Source organism: Equus caballus, chromosome X (assembly GCF_041296265.1).
Source record: "Equus caballus isolate H_3958 breed thoroughbred chromosome X, TB-T2T, whole genome shotgun sequence".
Classification (NCBI taxonomy): domain Eukaryota; kingdom Metazoa; phylum Chordata; class Mammalia; order Perissodactyla; family Equidae; genus Equus; species Equus caballus.
The window spans coordinates 67,086,030-67,111,992 of NC_091715.1; the positions used below are offsets into that span (position 1 = coordinate 67,086,030).

A 25,963-nucleotide genomic window follows, 5' to 3' on the forward strand; every position below is an offset into this window, starting at 1 on the left:
ATTATGACCACATAATTGTGAAGTATTTTAATGAAGAGGTAGAAGGAAAGGTATTTAAAGAAAATGATGTAAATGCACAGAGAATTCTTTGATAATGAGACATTGAAAAGGTGGAAAGAAGGGCATCTGACCAAGGATGGATTTAAAATAGTAACATGGAACTGCCAAAACCGTATCAGGAAGGCCTGACCCAAAGTGAGTTAATTCTAGGAGTAAGAAAAAGAGGCTGTTTTCAGTTTTGTTGGCATCAAGAAGCAAATGAAGGAGACCTTAAAGTCTGCAAGTTGGGGCAGATAGTATGTATTGTTTTAACTAAAATTAGCTTTTAAAATTATAAACATAATACAAGCACATGTAAAAAGAATTCCAATAGTACCACAGCGTGTAAAATGAGAAAGGAAATGGCGTAATGTTGCCAGACCACAAAGATAGAGAGAACCTCTTCCATTCCTAGTTTGCTTTGACTTCTCCACCCTACAAATTCTGTACGTCAGGCTGGAAAGCATCGAGCAGACATTGGGCAGAGGGAACTGAGGATCACAGCAAGGAAACAAATTGTCTGATTTTGAGTCTTTTGGCCCGGACAAATTATATTTGGGGACGATGAGGGAACCTGTAGATGAGATCACTGCACTGGTGTTTGTAACCTTTGGGGCACCATGGGGCATAAGAAAGATGCTGGAAGCCTACATAAGGACATATGCTCCTTTTTAAAGAGAAGATGATAGATATCACAAGCTTTAGACAGGTAGGTTTCATCTTAATCACAGGCAAGTTTCTAGAATACATTATGGGAAGGGATGGTTTGCATGAGACCTAGAAGGGAACTAGTGATCACAACAGGTTCATAAAAGCCTTTACCTAAGAAAAGCTCAAGACAGACTAAGCTCACTTATGAGCTTAGTAAATGTGAATGGGTAAAGCAGAGGACTGTTGTAGACAGAGTGTATCTGGATTCGAGCAAGGCATTGACAAAGTCACTCATGATATCTTTGTGAAAAAAATAGGAAAAATGTAGATAGTATAATTACTGAATGGGTGAATGATCATCCCAGAGTCTGCTAATTAATGGATTGATATTTAATTTATTTAGGTACTAGTTTATTATCTGTCGCCCCCCACTCGGATGGAAGCTCCTCAAAGGAGAGACTTGTCCTCTACTTTGCTCATGACTTTATCCCCAGTACCTCTAACAGTGTCCAGCGCAGAGCAGAAAGTGTTCAGGAAGAATTTGTTGCACGAATGAATGAACTTGGAGGTGGGACTGCAAGGCATGTTCCCAAGCTTTGTCTCAGCCCACTCCTATTCAGTGTGTTTTATCATTTATCTGGATAAAGACATTAGATGACATGCTGACAAAATATACAGATGACATGGGTCTGAGAGGGATAACAACATAATAAAGAGAGCCTCTCTCCAAAAAGAACAACTGGCAAGAGCAATTAAATCATGATAAATGCACTTAGATGAAAAAAACTGGAAATACGCGTTGAGACATTAATTAATGGCAGTATGCATGAAAAAAGACTTAGAAATTTTCATTCATTCTTTCAACAACTCTTTATTGAAAGTGCCAGGCACTGTGGATATACAGTGGTGAGGCAAACATACTGTCTGCCCACATGGAACTTAACTAAGACTATTGAGGGAGACAGATATTAATCAACTCAGTCCATAAAGAAATACATATTTACAGACTGTGAAGAATAAAACAGAGTGCTAGGAGAGCATATGACAAGAGAACCTGACCTGGTCAGGGAAGGTTTCTCTGAGGAACTGACACTTGAGCTGACTTCTCTAAGCTAAGTAGGAATAAACCAAAGTGAAGGCAAGGGAGACTAAACAGTAAGCCCAGTGAGTCAACAATATGAAATGCCTGCTTAAATGTGAGTGCGGTCCCTTGCCCTTTCCCTTGGTGGGCGCTCAGCTAGAGACTCAGCTTGCTTGCTTGCTTGCTCAGCTGAAGACTTGGCCAGAGTGTCTGCCAGGGCTCAGGCCTAAGGGACAGCCCTCATGGTCAGAATGGCAGGCTTAGGATTGAGGAGACAGCTGCATGCCTGAGAGATTGTCCTCAAACAGGGATATTGAGCAAATAAGTGAATATTTGAGGGTAACAGGAGCCAAGTTTCTCAATGTTGGAAGAGAGAGTTGCAAATATGGAAAGGAAGGAAGGCTAGAATAAACCCTCTGGTGTTGGATTCAAAATGGAGTTATCAGTATGAACTCAGTTTTATATACACTGTGTGTGTCTGTCTATATATATATATATATATACATATATAAATTCATATGCATGTACACACACACACACACACACACACTTATTTCCTAGCTCTGTCCACTGAGAGGACCTAGAAATAATAGCATCCCAGTAACAATGAGTACACCTAGCACCCAGATCTTGGGCACTAACTACCATTCTCCATTAAAAGAAACCAGGGATCCTTGGAGAAATTACTGATTCCAGTGCTGGGGCAGGAAAGTACAAGATGAGCCTGGAAGATGTTATTGGGTCACAAAGTAAGGAGGTTTTCAAAGAATGATGGGGACATGTCAAAAGGACAGAGGAACCAGCTTTGATCAGAAAAATAATGATAATAGTGGATTATGTCATTGACTAAATAGAAATCCATTAGTCTGTACTAAAACATTTTTTTGTTTTATTAAGATTATGATAGTTTACAACCTTGTGAAATTTCAGTTGTACATTATTGTTAGTCATGTTGTAGGTACACAACTTCACCCTTTGTGCCCTACCCCCAACCCCCCAGTAACCACCAATCAGTTCTCTTTGTCTCTATGTTTAACTTCCACCTATGAGTGGAGTCATACAGAGTTCGTCTTTCTCTATCTGGCTTATTTCACTTAACATAATACCCTCAAGGTCCATCCATGTTGTTGTGAATGGGACGATTTTGTCCTTTTTTATGGCTGAGTAGTATTAACACATTTTTTTAAAGATTTTATTATTTTTCCTTTTTCTCCCCAAAGCCCCCCGGTAGATAGCTGTGTTTTTTTTTTTTTTTTTTTTTTTTTGAGGCAGATTAGCCCTGAGCTAACTGCTGCCAATCCTCCTCTTTTTGCTGAGGAAGACTGGCCCTGAGCTAACATCCGTGCCCATCTTCCTCTACTTTATATGTGGGACGCCTACCACAGCGTGGCTTGCTGAGTGGCGCCATGTCTACACCCGGGATCCGAACTGGCGAGCCCCAGGCCGCCGTAGCGGAACGTGCGCACTTAACTGCTGTGCCACCAGGCCAGCCCCCGTAGTTGTGTATTTTTAGTTGTGGGTCCTTGTAGTTGTGGCATGTGGGATGCCGCCTCCGCGTGGCTTGATGAGCGGTGCCATGTCCGTGCCCAGGATCTGAACTGGCAAAACCCTGGGCTGCTGAAGCAGAGCGCGCGAACTTAACCATTAGGCCACGGGGCTGGCCCCTGTACTAAAACATTTTAAAAACATGAATAAATAAGTGGGGGTGAAGAAAATGCTCTACCTAATAAACACCAACTAATAACTGAAGAGGGAATGATGGAAATTAAAAAATTAACATTTAGTAACCATCATAGTAAAAACAGATTCAGGCATGAATCATCAATGGATGCCAAAACTACTGAGTGAAAGTTTAATGAGGAACAGAATATTTGGTTTCAAAGTATCTTTCACAAAGTACTTCATAATTACTTTTTAATCACTAAGCACCTGGTAGACACCACCTTAACTTTAAGCAGTGATGGGACAAATTGACACCGTATGTCTATTGGTGTGCTACACCAAGAAGAACACATCACTTTTGTGGTATGCCTACCAAAAAGGCAAAAACTGAATCTAATCATCAGGAAACATCAGACACACCCAAAGTGAGGTTCATGCTACAACATAATTAGCCTCTACTCTTCAAAAATGTCAAGGTCATGAAAGGTAAAGAAAGACTGAGGAACTGTTTTAGTCTGCAGGAGATGAAAGAGACGTGACAACTAAATGCAACTTTTATGAAGGATTTTATTAGGACAATCAGTGAAATTCGAATGGGGTCTGTGGATTAGATGGTAGAATTCTATCACTGTTCATTTCCTGATCTTGATGGTTGTATTGTGGTCATGTAAGAGAGTATCTTTGTTTTTAGGAACAATACACTGAGGTACTAAGGAGTAATGGAGCAAGACGTCTGCAAATTAACCTCAAAGGGTTCAGAAAGAAACGCAGAGAGAGAACAATAAGGCAACATGGTAAAATATTGACAAATGGGGAAGCTGGGTGAAGGGTTATGGCAATTCTTTGTGCTTACTTGCACCTTTTCTGTAAGTGTGAAACAATTTCAAAATCAAAAGTTAAAAAATGTTAATATAAATCAGCTGGGGAAGAAAAGCCACTGTGGTCTTGCAGTGCACCAGTGCAGGTCTAGCCAGAAAGCGGCTGCTGAGCTCTGTGTGGGTCAGAGCTCACCGCTCTTGGAAGGCGAGGTGACCACGTCCTGTGAGGAACAGGTGTGGGGTCTGAGGAGGTTTAACTGGAAGAAGAAAAAGCCAAGAGGACAGGGAGGGGCCTGACTCCTGTCTTCAGTCTCCAAAGGGCATCTGGGACAGAGAAAGCACACTTGTTCTAGGGAGACTAATTTCTGTTCAGTTTGAGGAAGGGCTTTTTACCAATTAGCAAAAAAGGTAGATTGAACTATCTCAGGAGTTCCCTGTCATCGGATATGTTCTGATAGAGACTGGATTCTCAAGGATGTCATAGATTTCAGGACTCCGATCAATGCCCAAAGACCGCTAAGGTCCTCCTGATGAAGAGCCTGTGGTTCTCTGTCATTTTCAGGTATCGGGAATTTGAGCACTTCTGGAAAAAAAGGCACCCTGTGTTGGACCGAGGTGAACACTCCCTTTTGTTCACATGGGGCATGAATCATCTTGCTCTCACATGGGCTATTTCAATATATATACTTCTTGGCACTTTGGGAAATTCATTTGTCCTCAGAAATGAGCAGTAAAAGCAACAGTAAAAGCCAAAATACTTTTATTTTAGAAAATTTCATTTAACAACATGAAAATAGGGCCTGAGAAAAGAGAAACAAAAGCTCAAGAGAAAGTTTCGCAAGAATTTAAATATTCAACATCTCAGGACCATAGATCTTCTTCAAGTTGCTGTCAGCTTGCCTGCTCCTATGCCTTGTTCCAGTGGTTCTCACTCTTTATTAAAAAGTGAGCCCTTGTTTTTATCTAATGCTTCCACAAGCTGGCTATACAGAACATTCATCTGGGAAAGAGAATAGCAAATAGATTCCTTCAGAGGAAAGGAAATGTGGGGAAGCGTCCCGGACCCACGGTGATGGCTAGCGAGTCTAACCCTTACCTTCCGAGATTTGAGGAGCCACTTTGGGGAGAAAATACAGTACTCTCTTGGGGAAGAGGGATCCCATCACATGAGGTCCGTTTACTAGGGACAGGCGGCTATCATAAGGGAGAAGGTACTTAAAACATAAAAGATCCTTTGCTCTTACTTGGTAATAAGAGTTTTTCTCCCCAGAGCCTCTCCTGGTTAGCTAATGGCCCACAAGTCTGAAACTCAGACTAGTTCCTAGAGAGAATGCCTTTTTAAACAGTCGCGTTTGCTCAGAGGCCAATCCTTCCCTACATGCACCAGCAGTGACAGTGATGTGTCTTTCCAGCGCTCACCCTTGGCATTCCTCTTAATTAGATTCCATTTGCTAGCCCTCAATTCCCCCACGTTCACCATCCTTCCTGGTTTCTACTCTTAGAAATTACTACTTACAGTCCCCTAACTCTTGCAGCTCTCTGGAACCACTGAGAGGAACGACAATCAAGATCCTTTCCTAGTCAAGCAAGGTAGAGTCCCACTGAGAGCCCCGGTAGAACCCCGCTGCCGCCCGAGTCATGCCGTCCACCCAGGCCATCTCCCTCCTCACCTGAATTTCATAGCTTCTCCTGAGGGAGCCAAGGTGGTCAAGGAAGCGCAATGCCAGGCTGCACCATTTTTCAGCAGATACATACTTGCTACTGCCGTACATAAATATTCCAATATTCCAGGACTTGACCATCAGCCAGAGAATCTCCGTTTCTGGGTAGCCTTCCTGAAATCCAAGAGCAGTGGGTTTACAGTTAGAATGGTCACAATCATGTGGCACTGACTATCAGTGCTGCATCCCATTATTATTTTACAAACAATGGTGCTCTGCTAACACCAAGGAAGGAGCCACAGGGCCCATGAGCAGTGCCCTGCCCCTGGAGAGTAGCAGGTGAGCACCTTGAAGGTTTGGTCAGCTGTAGAACGCTCCACAGCAAGACTTCATGAAGTGACATACAAACTGGAAAAGCGACGAGGCCCTCTTGGACTGAGGCCTGGTCTCCCTGAAGCAGGAGAAAATCCTGTATCCTGTTTGGGGCTTCCCTTGGTGCTGTCCTCAGTCAGTTATCTCCCCAAAACCTACCTCTAATTTTCAGACAAGGTTATCAAGAAGCAGTTTTATTGAATTTCTTAATTTCCTTGACCTGAATCAGTCTGTTTTTGGAATAGAAATTGTATTAATCTTTATTTTTTGCAAATATATAGAAAGATTTATTTTAAGGAACTGGCTCACACAATCACGGGGGCTGGCAAGTTTGAAATCGTAGGTAGGCCAGCAGGCTGTAAATTCAGGTAAGAGTTGATGTTGCAATCTTGAGTCTGAAGTCTGTAGGGCAAGCCAGCAGGCCGGAAACTCAGGCGGGATTTCTATGTTACAGTCTTGAGGCAGAATTCCTTGTCCGGGAAAACAGATTATGAGGGTAATCTGTTTTACTTAAAGTCAATTGATTGTAATTTTTTAAAATATTAATCTTTAGTGTTGACAATATTTACCTAGCCATGAACAAAGGGCACATTTCTAAGATGGCCCCTTCTCTCTGAGTGGTCTTTAACATGGCTGATCACAAGGTTTTCCAATAGTGACAAGGATTAGTCTCAGGAGATACTTTCTCAGAATGTGTATAGGAGATGGGCCGCGAAGGGGGCATTCGCGTGCTCGTTCCATGTTAAAGCCCTTCATCTACTCGACAGGTCTCAGGCCCCTGGAGGGGGAAATGTGGTAGAAGACTTAGGCAGCAGTTTCTTGAGAGCGTCCATGACCTCGTCTCAGCTATAATTCTTTCACTCATTTGGGTCTATAAAAATTACTGTGCATGAAACACTATGAGGAGGGTGCTAAGAGGGACAAGACAAAGCTCTTGTCCTAAAGGACACATAGTGCCTTTGGCGAGACAAGGCATCCACATATAAAGAGGACCACACAGAGTATGTGATTAAGGGCTAGTGAGAGTGACACATGCATTAGGTGTTCTAGTTCAGTAGAAGAAACACGCATTAGGCTGGCACAGTCAGAAGAAGTCTGGTCTCTGCTTGAAATGCCACCTCCCATCCTTGTCCACTTGGTAAACCTCTACTTTTTTTCAAATTCACAAGCAGAATTAGTTACTTCTCTCTCTCTGTTCCCATAACAAGCTTTACACTCCTCTATAAACTTATATCACATTGTTTTGAAACTGTTTATATATTTATCTCCTCCTCCAGACTGTCGAGCTCCTTGAGGTGCAGGGAAGTTTTCCTGTTCATCTTTATATCCTCAGAGTCCAGCATTGCACCTGGCCCATGATAGGAGCACAATAGGTGTTTGCTGAATGAAGAAATTAATGAAAGAGTGAACAAATGAATCAATATCCAGTCAAATGCTGCCTCCTCAGTGAGGCTTTCCCCGACTCTCCACAATTCATTATTCACAGCGCTTTATCCTACGGCACTTTGTTCGCAGCACTGCACCAGCACTTCCAACACTGTATCGTCTGTCTCCTCCACCAGGCTGGGAGTTCCTTGAAGGTGGAATGTCATCTACCCTTGTGTATCTACAGCCTGGCACAGTGTCTGACAGCGTTGTGATTTTAACTGAAGGAATGAACAGATGACTGAACAGACGACTGAACAGACATGGTCTTAGGGTAGATGAACAGCATCTCGATACACAGAGGTCATATGAAATGTCCAGAAGAGGCAGATCCATCGAGACAGAAAGCAGATTGGTGCTTGCCAGGGCTTTGGGCAGGGGGATGGGGAGTGACTGCTAATGGGTGTGGGGCTTCTTTTTGGGGTGATAAAAACGTTCTGGAATTAGATACTGGTGATAGTTGCCCATTTTGTGAATATACTAAAAACCACTAAGTTGTATACTTTAAAATTGTGAATTTTGTGATATATGAATTATATCTCAAAAAAAATTACAGATATACAGAGAAAGAGAAAGGCATTCCATATGGTTAGAACAGAATAAATAAAGACTTGGATTGTGCTTGAGACTGAGCATGTCTCAGGGAGATTAATAGTTGTTTGGCCTAAGCAGACAATTTATGTAGGGAAATTAACGGGAAATAGGACTGGAAATGTAGGATGGGGCTACCTAAGCAGTTCCTAAAGCTTTTCCTCAGAACACTAGTGTCATGGAAAATGTTAACAGATGGTCAATAAAAATAGAATTCTTTAGTCAAATGTGTCTTGGAAGTGCTGCATGCTATATACACCCTCTTGGAGTGTTATAATGCACAGTAGTTCGTTCATTAAAAGTTCTAGGAAGTTTTATAGTAAGGAAACCATGTAACTTTGCTTAAGCTAGGGTATATAGATCGTTTACTAACATCTTGCGGGATGTAATTTGTAAAACGTTGGACTGGAGTGTAAAGGGTTTTGCATTTCAGGCCACAGATTTTGGAATTTATTCTGCTGGCAATGAGAAGTCACTGAAACTTTTTGAGAAGGGAAGTGATAGGATGAAATTAGAATTTTAAGAAGACTGAAATGCCAGGACCTAAGTGTGAGGAAACACAGATAGTTAGACCTGTTTAAATGAAGTTTTAAGAGTCTAAGAATGAAGTGACGAGGGTCAGAAACAAAATAGTGACAATGGAAATGGAAAGATGTAAGAAACATTCTAAAGAAGAATCAACAGAACTTGGTAACTGATTTGATATGGGGAATGAAGGATAGGTCAGTTGGAAATGGCTCTAAAGTACATAGTTTGAGTGGCTGAGACAATGCTGATATGATTCAAAGAAGAAAATGGAAGGAAATGTTTCTGGGGATAAAAGATCAAGATAATGATAAGTTCTATTTTAATCATGTTACAATTGAGGTAACTGGAGATATCATGTAGGCTGTTGCAGATATGGACTGGAGTTCAGGTAACAGTTGAGTGTATCAATTCACTTAAAACAGAGTATAGAATATAGAGAAGGAAAGAATAGAGCAATATTGGAAACATTCATAGTTGTGTGGTAAGAGGGAAAAGACAACACAGAGGCGTGGTGAGAAAATAAAGGACAAAGGAAAAGAGAATTTCACTAAGGAGACAGTGGTCAATAATGAAAGCCAGGGTAAAGAAAGAGGCCATCAAATTTGTCTAGGAGGTGGTAATTAGTGGCCTTGTGGAGTGCGGGGTGGCTAACAGTCAGGGAAAGAGTGGCTCAGAATGAGGACAGACAGGTAAGCAGGGCCTTGTAGGCCACATTCAGGATTTTGGTCAAGACCAATGGGAAACTACTGAAGAAGATTAAGCAAGGTCGCACATATTTGAAAATTTAAAAGATCACTCTGGTTGCTGGATGGAGAAACGTATAGAAGAAAGCAAGAGATGCAAGGAGACCAGCTAAAAGGTTCCTGCAGTAGCTGAGGCAAAAGATAACTTGAGCTGGGTTGCTGATGGTGGAAGATGGGAAGAAGTGAATGAATTTGAGATATTTAGGAGGTAGAATTAACAGGACTTGGTGATGGATTAGAAATGGGAGTAAGGGAGGAGTTGAGGGTGAGTCCTCGATGTCTGGCTTGGCAACTGGAAGACTGATAGTGTCATTCAGTGAGTTAGGGAATACTGGAAGAATTTTATTTTCATTTGCATTCGCTGCCCTCATGTCCAGCATTGCTCAGGAGAAACATTAATCTTTAATTAAAAAAAAATGCATCCATGCAGTTACTCACCCCAAAATGACATAGACTTGCCCAGGTGAAATGCAAATCAATGCCAGCAAACAGAGGCGTTTGCTCTTATGACTTTCTGGGGCTCATATTTGAAGCCAGTTTTCTCTGTCCTCAACATCTTCATATATATGGCAGTCCTACATATATCTAACAAAATTGTAGGTGTTCTGGAACACAAATGCCTGTCTTTTTAGGCTCTCCACAGGGTTCCTGAAGTGAATATTGTGTACATCAGCTTTACTAAGATAAAATTCACATACCATACAATTTACCTAAAGTGTACAATTCAATGGTTTTTAGTATAGTCACAGAGTTCTGCAAACATCCCCACAATCAATTTTAGAACATTTTCATCCCCCTAAAAGGAAACCGTGTGCCCATTAGCAGTCACTCCCCATTTCCTCCAATACAGGCCCCCACCATCCCTAGGCAGCTACTAATCTAATTTCTCTCTCTCATAGATTGGCCTATTCTGGGCATTTTAGATAAATGGAGTCACACAGTATGTAGGCCTTATGACTGACATCTTTCACTTAGCATAACGTTTTCCAGGTCCATCAATGTTGTAGCATGTGTCAGTACTATACCACATTTTGTTTGTCCATTCATCAGTTGATAGACATTTGAGTTGTTTCCATTTTTGGCTATTATGAATAATGCTGATATGAACATTTGTGTATGAGTCTTTGTTTGGCATATATTTTCATTTCTTATGGGTATATACCTAGAAGTGAAATTCCTGGGTCATGTGGTAATTCTATGTTTAACCTTCTGAGGAAATACCAGACTGTTTTCCAAAGCAGCTGTACCATTTTACAATCACACAGTGTATGAGGGTATCAATTTCTCCACACCCTTGTCCATACTCATTATCTTTTTGATTATAGCCATCTTAGTGGGTGTCACGTGGTAGATCATTGTGTTTTTATTGGCCTATCTCAGATGACTAATGATGTCAAGAATCTTTCCATATGCTTATTGGTCATTTGAACATCTTCTTTGGAGAAATGTCTATTCAGATCCTTTGCCCATTAAAAAAATTTAGTTGTCTTTATATTATTGAGTTATGAGAGTTCTTTATATATTCTAAGTACAAGTCCCTTAACAGATATATGATTTCCAACGTTTACTGCTTTTCTGTGCGTTGTCTTTTCACTTCCTTAGTGGTGTCCTTTGCAGAAAAGTTTTAATTTTGCTGAAATCTAATTTATTTATTTTTTAATTTTATTGCTTGTGCTCTTGGTGTCATTTCTAAGAAACCACTACCTAATCCAAGTTCACAAAGATTTAAAACTATGCTTCTAAGAGTTTTAAAATTTTAGTTTTATATATAATTCTAAGAGTTTTATAATTTTAGTTTATATGTACTTACAGTTTTTATAATTTTAGTTCTTACATTTAGGTCTTCGAGGCATTTTGAGCTAATTTTTGTATACAGTGAGGTAGGAGTCCAAACTTCATTCTTTTCCACATGGCTATCTGCTTGTCCCAGAACTACTGTTAAAAAAAAATCTTTTACACTGAAGTCTTGACAACTTTGTCAAAAATCAATTGGCCATAAATGTGAGGGTTTGTTTCTGGACTCTTAATTCTATTTCATTGATCTATGTCTATCCTTATGTCAGTACTGCACTGTGTCGATTACTGTAGCTTTGTAGTAAGTTTTAAAATAGACAATTCAACAAAAATAGTTATAATTACTTTATATAATTTTATGTGTTTCAAAGAAACTAAGAGAAGTAAGGAATGCAAGTCCTATTCATAGTTTGTTATATTAACCTTCTAATTTACCATTTCTGGTCCTCTTCATTTCTTCCTGTGGCTTAGAGTTATTCTCTAGTGTCATTTCCTTACTCCAAAACAGGCTCCCACCTGCCTTCTTTGTGCTGTGATTTTTACATTACATTTTTCTATGTTAAAAGCCAAACAAAACAATTATATAATGTGTTTTATACATTTGGTTTTTAAATCAGTTAAGAGAAGAAAGGAGAAGAAACATGCATTTATAATGTCTTTTATAATTACATAATTACTGGTGCTTTTCGGTTTGTTTGGATTTGAATTATTGTTTGGAATCACTTGCTTTCAACCTAAAGAACTTCCTTTAGTATTTATTGTAGGCAGGGCAGCTAGCAATAAATTCTCTTGGTTTTTCTTTATCTGGTGATGTCTTCATTTCACCTTCATTTTTGAAAGATAATTTTGCTGGTTATAGGATGCTGGTTAACTGTTGTTTTCTCTCATCACTTTGAATATGCCACTGCTTTCTGGCCTCCATTGTTTCTGATGAGAAGTCAGCTGTTAATCTTACTGGAGCTCCTTTCTAAGTGCTTTTTTCTCTCCTTTCAAAATTTCTCCATGTATTTAGCTTTCAATACTTTTAGTATTATGTTTTTGTGTGTGGATAACTGTGTATTCTATTTGGAATTCGTTGACCTGCTTGGATGTGTAATGTTTTTCATCAAATTTGGAAATTTTTCAGCCATTATTTCTTTAAATATTTTTTTCTGTTTCCTTCTCTCCTATGCTTGATACTCTTGCCATGTGTATGTTGGTTCTTCAGATTGCATAATCTATCCATCTATCTTCAAATTTGCTGATTTGAAACAGCTGGGTTCTGCCAGTAGCTTTATAACAATCTACTGTTGAGCCTCTCTAGTGAATTTTTAATTTCACGTATTGTACTTTTCACCTTCAGATTTTTCATTTGATTCTTGAAAAAATATTCTATGTCTTTATTGATATTCTCTCTTTGATGAGACGTTGCCGTCACACCTTCTTTACTTCTTTTAGCATAGTTTCCTTTAGTTCTTTGAACCTGTTTATAATGGTTGCTTTGATATCTTTGTTAAATCTGATATCTGGGTCCTGTCCCAGATAGTTTGTGTTGCTTGCTTTTTTTCCTGTGCATGGGTCAGACTTTCCTGTTTCTTTGCATGTCTCATATTTTTTTGATGAAAAATGAACATTTTAGGTAACATATTGTAGCAAATCTAGAGACTGAGTCCCCCCAACCTGGGGCTTGTTTCTGTTGTTTTTTGTGTATTTATTTCTTTAGTAACTTGACTGGGCTATTTTAGCAAAGTCTATTTCCCTCACATGTGAAACTTCTTAGGTTGCCTCTCAGACAACACAGCCTTGGTTATGCACGTGGTCACCCTGGGATGACAGGGTTTCGTAGGGCTCTCTTTGACTTTCTCTTTCTCTGATGTCTCTATTAAGCTGTCTGACTGCAGGTATCACACCCAGCTACTCCACTAATTGCATAATGATTGCTGTATTGTTTTCAGCAATGCCTGGGGATATAAATTGTGCAGCGGTTAAGTGCACGTTTGGCTTCTCGGTGGCCCGGGGTTTGCTGGTTCGGATCCTAGGTGTGGACATGGCACCGCTTGTCAAAAGCCATGCTGTGGTAGGTGTCCTGCATATAAAGTGGAGGAAGATGGGCATGGATGTGAGCTCAGGGCCAGTCTTCCTCAGCAAAAAGAGGAGGATTGGCAGTACTTAGCTCAGCGCTAATCTTCCTCAAAAAAAAAATTAAATTCAGGCTACTTTGCAGAGGTGGTCTTTGAGGAAAGTCTTTGAGGTTTGTTCTGACTCCAGTAAAGCTCTTATTAGCTGTCTCTTTTCATGGTTCGTTCTGGTAATCTAGCTGGTCTGTGAGTTAGCTTGTTGTTCAAATAGAACTACTATCCTCCTTTTAAGTGCTTACCACCCAAATCTCCATTATTTGCAAGAGCATTCTTTGGCTTGAGCTTCCCCACATCCGGTTTCAAGTAAAGTCAGTACCTTTGGAGAGAACTTTGAAGCTCTCTGTTCTTACAGATTGCCTTTCCCCCAGGGAAAAATCTGAGCCCCCTACTCCGAGCTCTGGGGGGGGACAGTGGACCCCTTTTCTCTGAGTGACACTTCTGCTTTAAAAGCAGGGTGCTGGGTAGGGTGGTCTTCTTGACTTGCCTCTTTGGGTGTGGAACCTCTGCCCTAAGAGTTAGCTGGGGCAAGGGAAACCAGGGTTCCAATATTCTTGGTCTGACTTGCCTGAGGTAGATCCTCTGCCATACAAGTGGAGGATGGGTGAAGGAAGGCCTCATTCTTTAGGCCGTACTGGCCAGAAATTTAGCCTTTGCAACTTGGAGCTCAAGGTGGAATGGGAAGTGCTGGCAGCCTGCTGTTCTTTGTGAGATACCATATCCCTTGACAGGGAGCTGACGGAGTGGGAGGATCGTTTTCTTGGTCACACTTGCCTGGAGTGGAGCTTCCATCAGGCTGAGCTAGAGGAGGGACAGGAAGGGAGTGGGTCATGGCTCAAGTGCCACAGACGCTCATGGTTCTTACCAGGATTTAGTAGATTTTCTTGAATAGATCTTCATTTTCTGTATTCTCTTAGGACAATTTCCAGAGACTTTAAAGTTTGTTTTTTAAAAAATAATTTTCACCAGTTATGATTGTTTTGCTGGGGAGCAGATCCATTCAGATTCTCATGCTGCCATTCCAGAAGGGGAAGTCTCTAGAAACCTCATTTTATTGATAAGGAAACTGAGGCCAAGAGAGGTAGTGCCATCTGCCCAGGGCCACACAGTAGGTTTTTGGCACAGATGAGACTAGAAGCCAGGTGCACTCACTCTTGCTTGAGTGCTCCTTGACTGGTTATACTCTATATGTTTAATGTTATCCCAAGCATACTCTCTAACTTGATGAAAATCTCTCCAGATATTTGCATCTGATGTTTTGACAAAGAAATGTATTTTTGTTTATATAGATTTCCTTGATTAATTGTGTGGTTGAACAACTTTTGCATATGTTTATTAGCCAGTTGCATGTCTTCTATTGTAGCTGACCTAATCATAGCTTTTGCCTATTTTTTCTAGTGTTGGTAATCTTTTTCTTATTGATTTTTAATTTAAGTATGTTACAAATGTCTTATCCAAGTCTGTGGCTTATTTTATTTTATTTTATTTTTAAATATTATCATTTTTATTACGATTTGTAGCAGTAGCTAACTTTTTTTTTTTTTTAAAGATTTTATTATTTCCTTTTTCTCCCCAAAGCCCCCCGGTACATAGTTGTATATTCTTCGTTGTGGGTTCTTCTAGTTGTGGCATGTGGGACGCTGCCTCAGCGTGGTCTGATGAGCAGTGCCATGTCCGCGCCCAGGATTCGAACCGATGAAACACTGGGCCGCCTGCAGCGGAGCGCGCGAACTTAACCACTCGGCCACGGGGCCAGCCCCCTGTGGCTTATTTTAAAACTTTCTGCAGTATGTTGAGTCATTTATTAATGTATGTAACTGAATCCATTTTTTTCCTGTAACAGCTTCTGGATGGGTCCTCTGCACCCCATAATTCAAAAAATATTTTCCTCTGTTTTCTCCTAATACTTTTATAACTTTGATTTTTATGTTTAGCGCTTTAATCCATTTGGATTTTCTTCTTTCTTTCTTTCAAACTTTATTTTTATGGATGGTATGAGATAAAAAGTAATACTAATACTTACCACTTTTATAGTACTTACTATAAGCTAGACACTGCTATAAGTACTTTACATATATTAACTTATTTAATACTACTAATAACACTGAAAGATAGGTATTATTATTATCTTTATTTTACAGATGAGGAGACAGAAGCCTACAGAGTTAGGTAATATGACCAAGGCCATACAGCTAATAAAGGGTGGAGCCAGAATTTGAACTGCCAGTCTGGCTCCAAAGTCTGTGTTCTTAACTAGGGAATATCTCTTCTTTTGAGAAAAGAGTTAAGATGAGTAAATAGGTACAGTGGCAGAATGTTATGGTTGAAACATGGACCAGTGAGGGAACTCGTACTTGATGCCCTTGATCTTCTCAATTAAAAGATATAATGAGGGGCTGGCCCCATGGCTGAGTGGTTAAGTTCGCGTGCTCCGCTTCGGTGGCCCAGGGTTTTGGTGGCTGAGGGTTTTGCTGGTTCAGATCCTGGGTGCGGACCTAGTACTGCTCATCAAGCCATGCTCAGGTGGCGTCCCACATAGCAGAGCCAGAAGGACCTACAACTAGAATATACAACTATGTACTGGGGGCTTTGAGGAGAAGAAGGAAAAAAAAGATATGATGAGACCATCTAATGGAGTCATCGTGAGGTAGGTCTAAGTTGTTTTGAGATTAAGAAAGTATTTTTATGAGAGTAGAAAAGGCTTGAAGCCGCCACTTTACTTGAGTTTGCAAAAAAGTTGATAGGAACGAAAGGATTTCTGAGCAGTGATAAGAACTCATTTAAAGCTTAACAGCATGAATTTGTACGGTCCCAAATTTGGATGGTTCTGTGCTTTTCTTTAGTGAGTCTTCTGTTCAAGACCAGGAGAAGGACTGATGGTGGTGAGTCACTAGGTGTAGAAAAAATGAAACAGCAGGCATGACCAAAAAAAAAAAAAAAAAAGAAATGTGGTTAGACTGGACTATAAGAGAGCGGGAAGAGTTAAGTTATTTGAAGAAGTCAAAGTGAGAGTAGAGAATAGGTGTGGGGAAGTAAGAGAGATTAGTCAGTAGAAAAAGTCTGAGTTAATCTTGGATGTGGAGCTGATATGGGACACAGACATTGGCTAAAGGAGGGCAAAAAACTATGAAGTGGATGAATTGCTAACATGGATGCCAAAGTCACTTAGGATAATAAACTGAAGTCATCAATGATCGACAAATTGGCCCAGGAAGTGCCAGTTCATGACGAGACTGATGATTAAGAGACAGAAGATATAGATTTTAAGCAAAGAGAAGTAGCAGGAAGATGGTGTGTAAAAAGTGCAAGTGACACCAGGAAGCAAGGATCCAGGTAATTTAGTTCTTTCTTCTGCTGAGAAAAAGGGAGTGTGAGAAGGTGAGACCTCCACAAAAATGATTAGTGAGGTACATGTTGTCTTGAGGGAAGATCCTGCTTTGTTCTAAAAGGAAGAAGGGAGAAGAGGTGAAGGTTGATAATAAAGAGAATATTGCCTACAATTGTGTGGGGAAAACCCTATCTTGTTTTTTTGGGTTGGATGAGGTTATAGATAGCCTTGAGAGTGAGGGTAAAGATTTAGAAAATACAGAGCTATTAGAGATTTGGTGGAAAAGGAGATTTTGGAAAAAGGGAGCCAAGTTTGTGTTTGGGGGAGATATTAGATAGGGATGCAAAGGAAAAACTTGAGAAGAGAAGAAAGAGCTAGAGACCAATCAGCAAACTAACTACAGAAATCCAGAAGAGACACAATATCAAAGCTTGACTCAAAGATGTCTTTGTAAGAACCTCAATTCCAGTCTCAAGGAGATGTGAAGCTTGGAAAAAGGAAGATTTAGATGAAGGAAAACCCAAGGGCCATTGTGCTATGAAGAAAGAACATTGGGTTCAATTCTCAGCTTTGCTGTTATGTAGTTGTATGACCTTGTGTAAGATATTTAATCTTTCAGTGCCTCAATTTACAAAATAATAAGGTTGGGTTAGGTAACCTCAAAGATCATTAATTTCCAGTTCTAAATTCTATCAGTCAATGAATGGAACTTTACCTTTCATTTCCTTTAGATCCCAACAGTCTTGTTTATAAGCTAATATAAGATGATTGGTAGAAGTAGAAATTCTGCCAGTTGAACCAGAAGACCAAAGAAGAGAAGAAAGATGATATTGACAAATGAGTAAGCAGAGCTTCTCAAACTTTAATGTGCATACAAGTCACTTGGGGATCTTGTTTAAATGCAGATTCTGATTCAGTACGTCTGGGCTGGGGCCTAAGATTCTACACTTCTACCAAGCTCCCAAGCGGTGCTGATACTGCTGGTCCATAGACCACACTTTGAAGAGCAAATGACTAGAGAATGTACCTCAGTAGTTTGAACCACCTTAGCTTCCCATGTAAAAGAAAAGAGGCTGCTTTCTTCTGGGCTTCTTCTTGGTTACACAACAGGACTGTGTGACTCTTTGTGACTGAGATCAGTTGTGAGGGTTAGGTTTGTCTCTCCTCTGTAAGTATAGGGTTTCCCTCCCACTATCTATGTTTCTGTATGGTCTTAAAAATGAACCAGGGAACTTCTACTTCTATGAGATGGAGTAGATGTACTTATCCCTATTTCTTCTGCTAAGTGCAACTAAAACCCTGGACGTTATTCATAAAACAAACATAAGAAGACTCTGAAAGGTGGAGAGAAGAAGGAAGACTGGCTAGGGACCTTGAGGCCAAGGAATGACACAATGGTGAGTTCCCTGGGTTTTCCCTTTGCTTTATACATCCCAGAGTTGGTGCTAGATACGCCAACAGGTACAGACATATTAAAAACTCCAAGAAAAGTCTGCTCTCTTTAGGCAAAGGACCAGGAAAAGGGGAGCAATGCAAGAAAGAAAACCTTTAGACAATAACTGCTTTATTACAGCCGAACATCAGAGAAAAAAATGTGGTCCCAGCCCCACCCACTCCAGCAAAAGCCAAGTGGGGAGCCTTGACTTCCACCCTTGTGAGGGTGTGATGAGGTACCCCAACCACTGTCTAGGTGGTGTCAGAGAAGGCCAGCTAGGGCGATGAGACTTTCATACCCAATGGCTGGTAATGAGGCATTCTCCCACCACCTGAGGCATCAGTGGAGCCTGATTTCCGCCCCCACCCCGGAGTAACAAGATGCCCCTCTCCCTCCCTGCTGGAATGGTGTCAGAGGAGGAATAAATCTACAAACACTTGTGGAGAGGCAGGACTTTCACTGTCACACAGCATGTAATGAGGCCGCCCCCACCAAGGTGTTAGTGGAGACCATGTGAGGCGCCATCTTTACCCAGCAGTAACAAGGAATCCTCCACCTTGAGTATCATTGGAGGCCAAGTCGGGAACCTGAGTTTCTATTTCCATCTGGAAGTATCAAGGCTGAACTCCTCCTCTGCCATAGCAGTGTCAGAGATAGCCAGCTAAAACAGAAGGTTTAAATGAGATCCAGAGTGTCATAACATAATATGAAAATGTCCAGGTTTGAATAAAAAAATTACTCGTCATACCAAGAATCAGAAAGACCTCAAACTGACTGAAAAAAGACAATCAATTGATGCCAACACCAAGAGGACAGAAATGCTACAATATCTGACAAAGATTTTAAAGTAACCATCATAAAAATGTTTCAGTGGACAATGATGAACATATTTCAAAAAATAAAAAAATAGAAAGCCTTGGCAAAGAAATAGAAAGTCTCAGCAAAAAATAAATTCAAACAAAAACAGAAGATATAAAGAAGAACAAATGGAAATTTTAGAACTGAAAAATCCAATGGCTGAAATAAAGACCTCTACAGATAGGTTCAATGGCAGAATGGAGAAGGCAGAGGAAAGGTCAGTGAACTCAAAGCTAGAATAATAGAATTTACCCAATCTGAATGACAGAAAGAAAATAGGCTGGAAACATAAGAGAATAGAGCCACAAGGGACTTGAGGGAAATGACAGAAGTTCTAACATTCCTGTCATCAGATTCCTGGAATAGATGGAAAGAGAAGAAAAAGAAGGTGAGGATGAAAAAGTACTAAAGAAATTATGTCCCAAAACTCACCAAATTTGGCAAAAGACATAAACCTATAGATTCACAAAGCTGAGTGAAAGAAATCCACCTCAAGACACATCACAGTCAAACTTCTGAAAACTGAAACCAAAGAAAAAATATTGAAGGCAGCCAGAGAAAAACAACACTTTACTTTTTTTTTTAAAGATTTTATTTTTTCCTTTTTCTCCCCAAAGCCCCCCAGTACATAATTGTATATTCTTCGTTGTGGGTCCTTCTAGTTGTGGCATGTGGGACGCTGCCTCAGTGTGGTTTGATGAGCAGTGCCATGTCCGCGCCCAGGATTCGAACCAACGAAACACTGGGCCGCCGGCAGCAGAGTGCGTGGACTTAACCACTCGGCCACAGGGCCAGCCCCAACAACACTTTACTTATAGGGAAAAAACAAGGTGAAGAAGAGCAAATTTCTCATCAGAAGCCCTGAAGGCCAGAGAGAAGTGGCACAGTATTTTTGAAGTGCTGAAAGGAAAGAATCATCAACCTGGAATCCTATAACCAACCAAAATATCTTTCAGGAATGAAGGGGAGATCAAGACATTATTAGATAAAAGGAGAGTTTATCAACAGACCTACTCTAAAAAAATGTCTAAAGGAAGTTCTCTAAACAGAAAGGAAACAATAAAAAAAAAACCTTGGGGGGCTGGCCTGGTGGCATAGTGGTTAAGTTCATGCACTCTGCTTTGGCAGGCTGGGGTTCATGGGTTCGGATCCTGGGTGAGGACCTACATACTGCTCATCAAGCCATGCTGTGGCAGTGTCCCACATACAAAATAGAGGAAGACTGGCACAGATGTTAGCTCAGGGCCAATATTCCTCATCAAAAAAAAAAAAAAAAAAATAAGGAAAGAAAGAAAGGAAACCTTGGACTATCAAAAGGGAAGAAAGAAAATGGTAAAATTATATTTTTATATAGGTAAATACAATAAGCTTTACTTCTCTTCTTGAGTTTTCTAAATTATGGTTGAAGGTTGAAGTGGAAATTATAATACTCATATGGTTCTAAATGTATACAGAGGAAAATTTATGACAATTATATTATAAGTGGGGGAGGGTAAAGACAGGTAAGGTTTCTGTACTTCACTCAAACTGGTAACCCGATGATAGCAGTAGATAGTTATAAGTTTTACACACATGCACAGTATAATATCTAGAGCAACCACTAAAAAAAGCCTGTACAAAGAAATACACTTAATAACAGTATAGATGAAGCAAAATGGAATCCTAAAAAATGTTCAAGTAGGGGGCCAGCCTGGTGGCATAGCAGTTAAGTTCACACGCTCCACTTTGGTGGCCCAGGGTTTGCCAGTTCGGATCCTGGGCGTGGACCTACACACTGTTTATCAAGCCAGGCTGTGGCAGGTGTCCCACATATAAAATAGAGGAAGATAGTCACAGATGTTAGCTCAGGGTTAATCTTCCTCAAAAAAAAAAATGTTCCAGTAATCCACAGGAAGGCAGGAAAGAGAAAAGAGATAAATGAAAAACAGAACAAAACAAACAAATAAAGCAAAAAACAAAAAATTGAAATGGTAGACAAGCCCTCACATATCAGTAATCTAAATACACTGATTAAAAGACAGAGATTGGCAAAGTGGACTAAAAACTGTGCTGTCGATATGCTGTCTACAAGAAATTCACTTCAAATATAACATTATAGGGAGGTTGAAAGTAAAAGGATGGAAATAGTAATATCATGTAAACATTAATCAAAGGATAGCAAGAGTGGCAATATTGGTATTAGTAATTGTAAAGTTCAGAGCAAAGAAAATTAACAGAGACATAGAAGGACATTATATAATGATAAAAGGGTTAATCCACAAAGAAGACAGAGCAATCATAAGTGTGTATGCATCCACCAGCAGAGTCATGAAACATGTGAAGCAAATACCAATAGGAGTGAAAGGAGAGCTAGACAATTCCACAGTTATAGTTGGAGACTTCAACATGCCTGTTAAATAGAACTAGCCAGAAAATCATCAAAGATATACAAGAATTTGGCAACATCATTAACCAGCGGGATCTAATCAACATTTATAGAACAGTCCTTCCAACAACAGCAGAATACACATTCTTTTCAAGTGTCTATGGAACATATACTAAGATAGATCATATCCTGGGCCATAAAATGAATCTCAAAAAAATTAAATAATTGAAATCATACAATCTGTGTTCTCTGACAACATGGAATAAAACTAGAATTCAATAACAGAAAGATAATAGGAAAATCTGTAAAAACTTAGAAACTAAACAACACACTTCTAAGTAATCTATGGGTCAAAGAGAAAGTCTCATGGAAACAAAAAATACATTGAAGTAAATGAAAATGAAAATACAACATAGCAAAATTTGTGGGACACAGGTAAAGCAGCACTGAGAGGGAAATTTACAGCACTAAATGTATACATTAGAAAAGAAGAAAAGCCTCAAATTAATAGTCTAAGTTCCCATCTCAAGAACCCAGAAAAAGAAAAGCAAACTAAATGCAAAGCAAGAGAACAAAGTAAATAATAAAGAGCAGAAATCAACATGACTGAAGACACAAAGACAATAGAGAAAATCAATGGACAAGCTGGTTCTTTGAAAAGATGAGTAAAATTTACTAACTTCTGGCAAGAGTGACAGAGAAATAAGGGAAGACATAAATTATCAACATCAGAATAAAACAGTGGATATCACTACAGACCCTGCACACATCGAAATAATAATAAGGGAATAATACAAAGCCTATACACATAAATTTGACAACTTAGATGAAATGTGTCCCTTCACTGTAAAATACAAATTACCACAACTCCCCCAATATAAAACAGATAATTTGAACAGCTCTATAACTATTAAGAAAATTGAATTTGGAATTTAAAAACTCTGGAAAAGAATCTCCAAGCCCAGATAGTTTCACTGGGGAATTCTACCAAACATTAAGAAAAGAACTAACATAATTCTACACAATCTTTTTCAAAAACTTAGAAGAGGAAGGAACACATCTCAATTCATTTTATGAAGCTAGTATTATCCTCATACCAAAACCACACAAAGACTACACAAAAAAACTACAGACAATATCCCTAATAAATATAGATGAAAAATCTTTAACAAAAATACCAGCAAATAGAATTCAGCAATATATAAAAAGAATTATATATCATGACCATGTGGGGTTTATTCCAAGGATGCAAGGCTAATTCATTACCTAAAGTCAGTCAATGTAATCCAGGTGATCCATGTGAGGTTTTCTGAACACCGACTTGAGCCTCTCCTTTGAACTGAAATTTCCTAGCAAGAGCAGGTAAAGAAGACGTGTGTTCTGGTGGAAAGAGCCCTGAAATTGAGGTCAGAAGACCTGGGTTCTAGTCCTGACGCTCATTCATTAGCCACATGAACTTAGGCAAATTGGTAACTTGACTTTTTTGAATCTTAAAAATTTCCTCACTTATAAATCAAGGATACTAATACCAGCATTCCCTACTTCAAAGAATGGCTATGAAGGGGGAGTTGTACGAAATAATGGATGTAGGAATGCTTTGTCAAATGTAAAGCATGATACTGTGACACATGAAATTTTATATTTGTGCAATAGCCATTTTGCCACTGTATGGAGGCACTTGATAAAGGTTATCTGCTCAATAAATAATGAAGGAGTGACTGGTCATTAGAAAAGTCAAACAAGGGCAGAATTTACTCCCAAGAATTTAAAACAAAAGAGATGCATAGCATAAACAGGAAAAAGCAACATACACTATTTTACTTATATATATAAACTTACATATATGTATACATACTATATACAGTATTTTACTTATATATATTTTATGTTTATATATTATTAAATATATTCATATATTTATATATATATAAAGAGCCAAGAAGGTTATTAAATTAATGCTGCATAAAAAGCTAACTATCCCATCATGTTTCAGGGGATGAGCAATAATGGATAGGAGACTTGTCAAAAAAGTAGGAAAATATTAAGCTCTCTATCAGGCAACCCAAGAGCCAGAGAGATGGAACAGTAATATATTAAATAGAATAAAAGTGGCAAAAACAAACAAAAAAAATGCTCAGAGCAGTTTTGGCCTTATAGAGAGACTATGAAAATCAATCAATTTGGATTTATAGTACAATGTAATTTTAGTTTGTATTAGTTACTGTGGCAAACACATCTGAAGGCCCAGATGAGGCTCGTGACTTAGAAATGGAATTTTCTCTTCTTGGCAAAAGAAAGTAAAAAACTATATATCCAAAATGTTCAATATTAGAGTTTTTTTTAAACTTAAGTTCACACAGCTCCAGAATTTTAGGTTTCTGTAAGTGGATGCTAGTTTGTACCAGGTGTCACCCTGCTGTACTGCTCCACTATCTGTTATGGTTTGCAGATATTTGTAAATGAAGAAGCAGTTGAGTGCAGAGCAGACTCAGGATCTTTGGATATTAACAAGGAATCAAATAATGACTTTCTGTGTGACTTTAAGCAAGCCATTTAACCTTCTTAATGTTTTTTAGCTCCCTTATAACAAGACTACCTAACATGTGTATGGGCTGTTAAAGTTTACAACACATTATTATTTCAAGTGATCCTTAAAACCTTGGTGTGGGAGTCAGGGCAGGTATGATTTCCATTTTACAAATGAGAAAACCAAAGTCAAACAGCAGAGGAGGGATATCCATATGGAAAAACAAACAAACAAGAAACCATTTAGATCCTTACCTCACACTATGAACAAAAATTAACTCAAAAGGGATCATAGACCTATACGTAAGAGATAAAAGTATAAAAACTTCCATAAGAAAACATAGGAGAAAATCTTTGTAAATTTGGGACAGGCAAAGATTTCTTATCATGACCAAAAACATGACCCATAAAGGAAAAAATTGACAAATTAGACTTCATTAAAATTCAGAACTTTTGCTTTTTAAATGATGCCATTGAGAAAACGAAAAGACATGCTAGAGACTGGGAGAAAATATTTATAAACTGCATGTTTGATAAAGGATTTGTATCTAGAATACATAAAGAACTCCTAGAATTCAATAAGAACCAAATTTTAAAAATGGGAAAATAATTGAATAGACATTTTTTGTAAAGAAGATATACAAATGGTCAATAAGCACAGGAAAAAATGATCAACACCACTAGCCATCAAGGAAATGCAAATCAGAACCACAATGAGCTACCACTATATGTCCATTAGGATAGCTATAATAAAAAAGATGGACAATAACAAGTATTGACAAGGATGTGGAGGAATTGGAACCCTCATACACTACTGGTAGGAATGTAAAATGGTGTAGCCCCTTTGGAAAATAGACTGCAGTCCTCAAAAACTTAAACACATGAACATACCACAAACATATGGTAAAAAAAGGGTTACCATATGACCCAGAAATTCGTGTGCTGAAGGGAACTGAAAACATATGTCCACACAAAGACTTGCACACAAATGTTCATAGCAGCATTATTCATGATAGCCAAAAAGTGGAAACAACTCAAATGTCTACCAACCAGTGAGTGGATAAGCAAAATGTGATATATCTATTCAATAGAATATAATAATATCCTATTTATTCAGCAATAGGAGGATTGAAATACTAACAGATGCTACAACATGGATGAACCTCAAAAACATTATTCCAAATTGAAAGAGCCAGACACAAGAGGTCACATATTGTATGATTCCATTTATATGAAGTATCCAGAAAGAGAAAATCCATAAAGATAGAAAGCAGATCAACAGTTACCTGGGCCTAAAGGTGAGAGCAGGGATTGAGTGCAAATGGGCAAGAGGAAACTTTCTGGAGTAATGGAAATATTATAAAACTGGATTGTGGTGACAGTGGTAACTCTATAAATTTACTAAAAATCACTGAATTGTATACATACAATGGGTGAAGTTTATGGTATGCAAATTACACCTCAATAAAGCTAATTTGAAAGTCACTGAATAAACCTGCACTGAAAAGAAAAAAAAGACAGCAGAGAAGGGACTAAAATACAGTTCTTCAGTATTCCTTCTACTCTGTTACCTGCTTTGGGGGAAATGGTGGGAACAACGATAAGCTTTTTCAAAGGGTTAGTATCATCACAGGGGAAATAACAATTCTACCAGGTTTTGAAAATACAAAATAATTCAAAATGCCAGGTGGTATATTAGAAATGTTCTACTTTTAACTATTTACATTTTATAAACCCAGGGAAATTTTGTAGTGTATAACTACATTGTAATAAGAATTTATTTACCCTAAAACTCATATCAGAAAGCATTACTATTCTATGTAATTTCTTTTTTCTTTTGTTTTTTTGCTGAGGAAGATTCACCCTGAGCTAACATCTGTACCAATCTTCCTCTATTTTGTATGTGGGTTGCCACCACAGCATGGCTGCTGATGAGCTGTGTAGGTCCATGCCTGGGAACCGAACACTTGAA

At 39.0% G+C, this 25,963-nt stretch overlaps 1 protein-coding gene across 3 annotated transcripts in view; it reads right to left on the reverse strand.

Moving 5' to 3' along the window:
* Positions 1-4,989: 4,989 nt before the first annotated feature.
* The window catches only part of TEX11 (testis expressed 11), a 363,973-nt gene continuing 342,999 nt past the window's right edge, over positions 4,990-25,963 (reverse strand). The window contains exons 29-30 of one of the 3 annotated variants that reach the window (XM_023634526.2): positions 5,922-6,086; positions 4,990-5,251 (exon numbers count right to left, since the gene is read on the reverse strand). In XM_023634526.2, the coding sequence (XP_023490294.2) occupies positions 5,180-5,251; positions 5,922-6,086 (237 nt within the window). In that variant the 3' untranslated portion in view covers positions 4,990-5,179. Of the gene's footprint in view, positions 5,252-5,704; positions 6,087-25,963 lie in introns of those variants that run through there. The other 2 variants (XM_023634525.2, XR_002805590.2) reach the window with 2 other exon arrangements.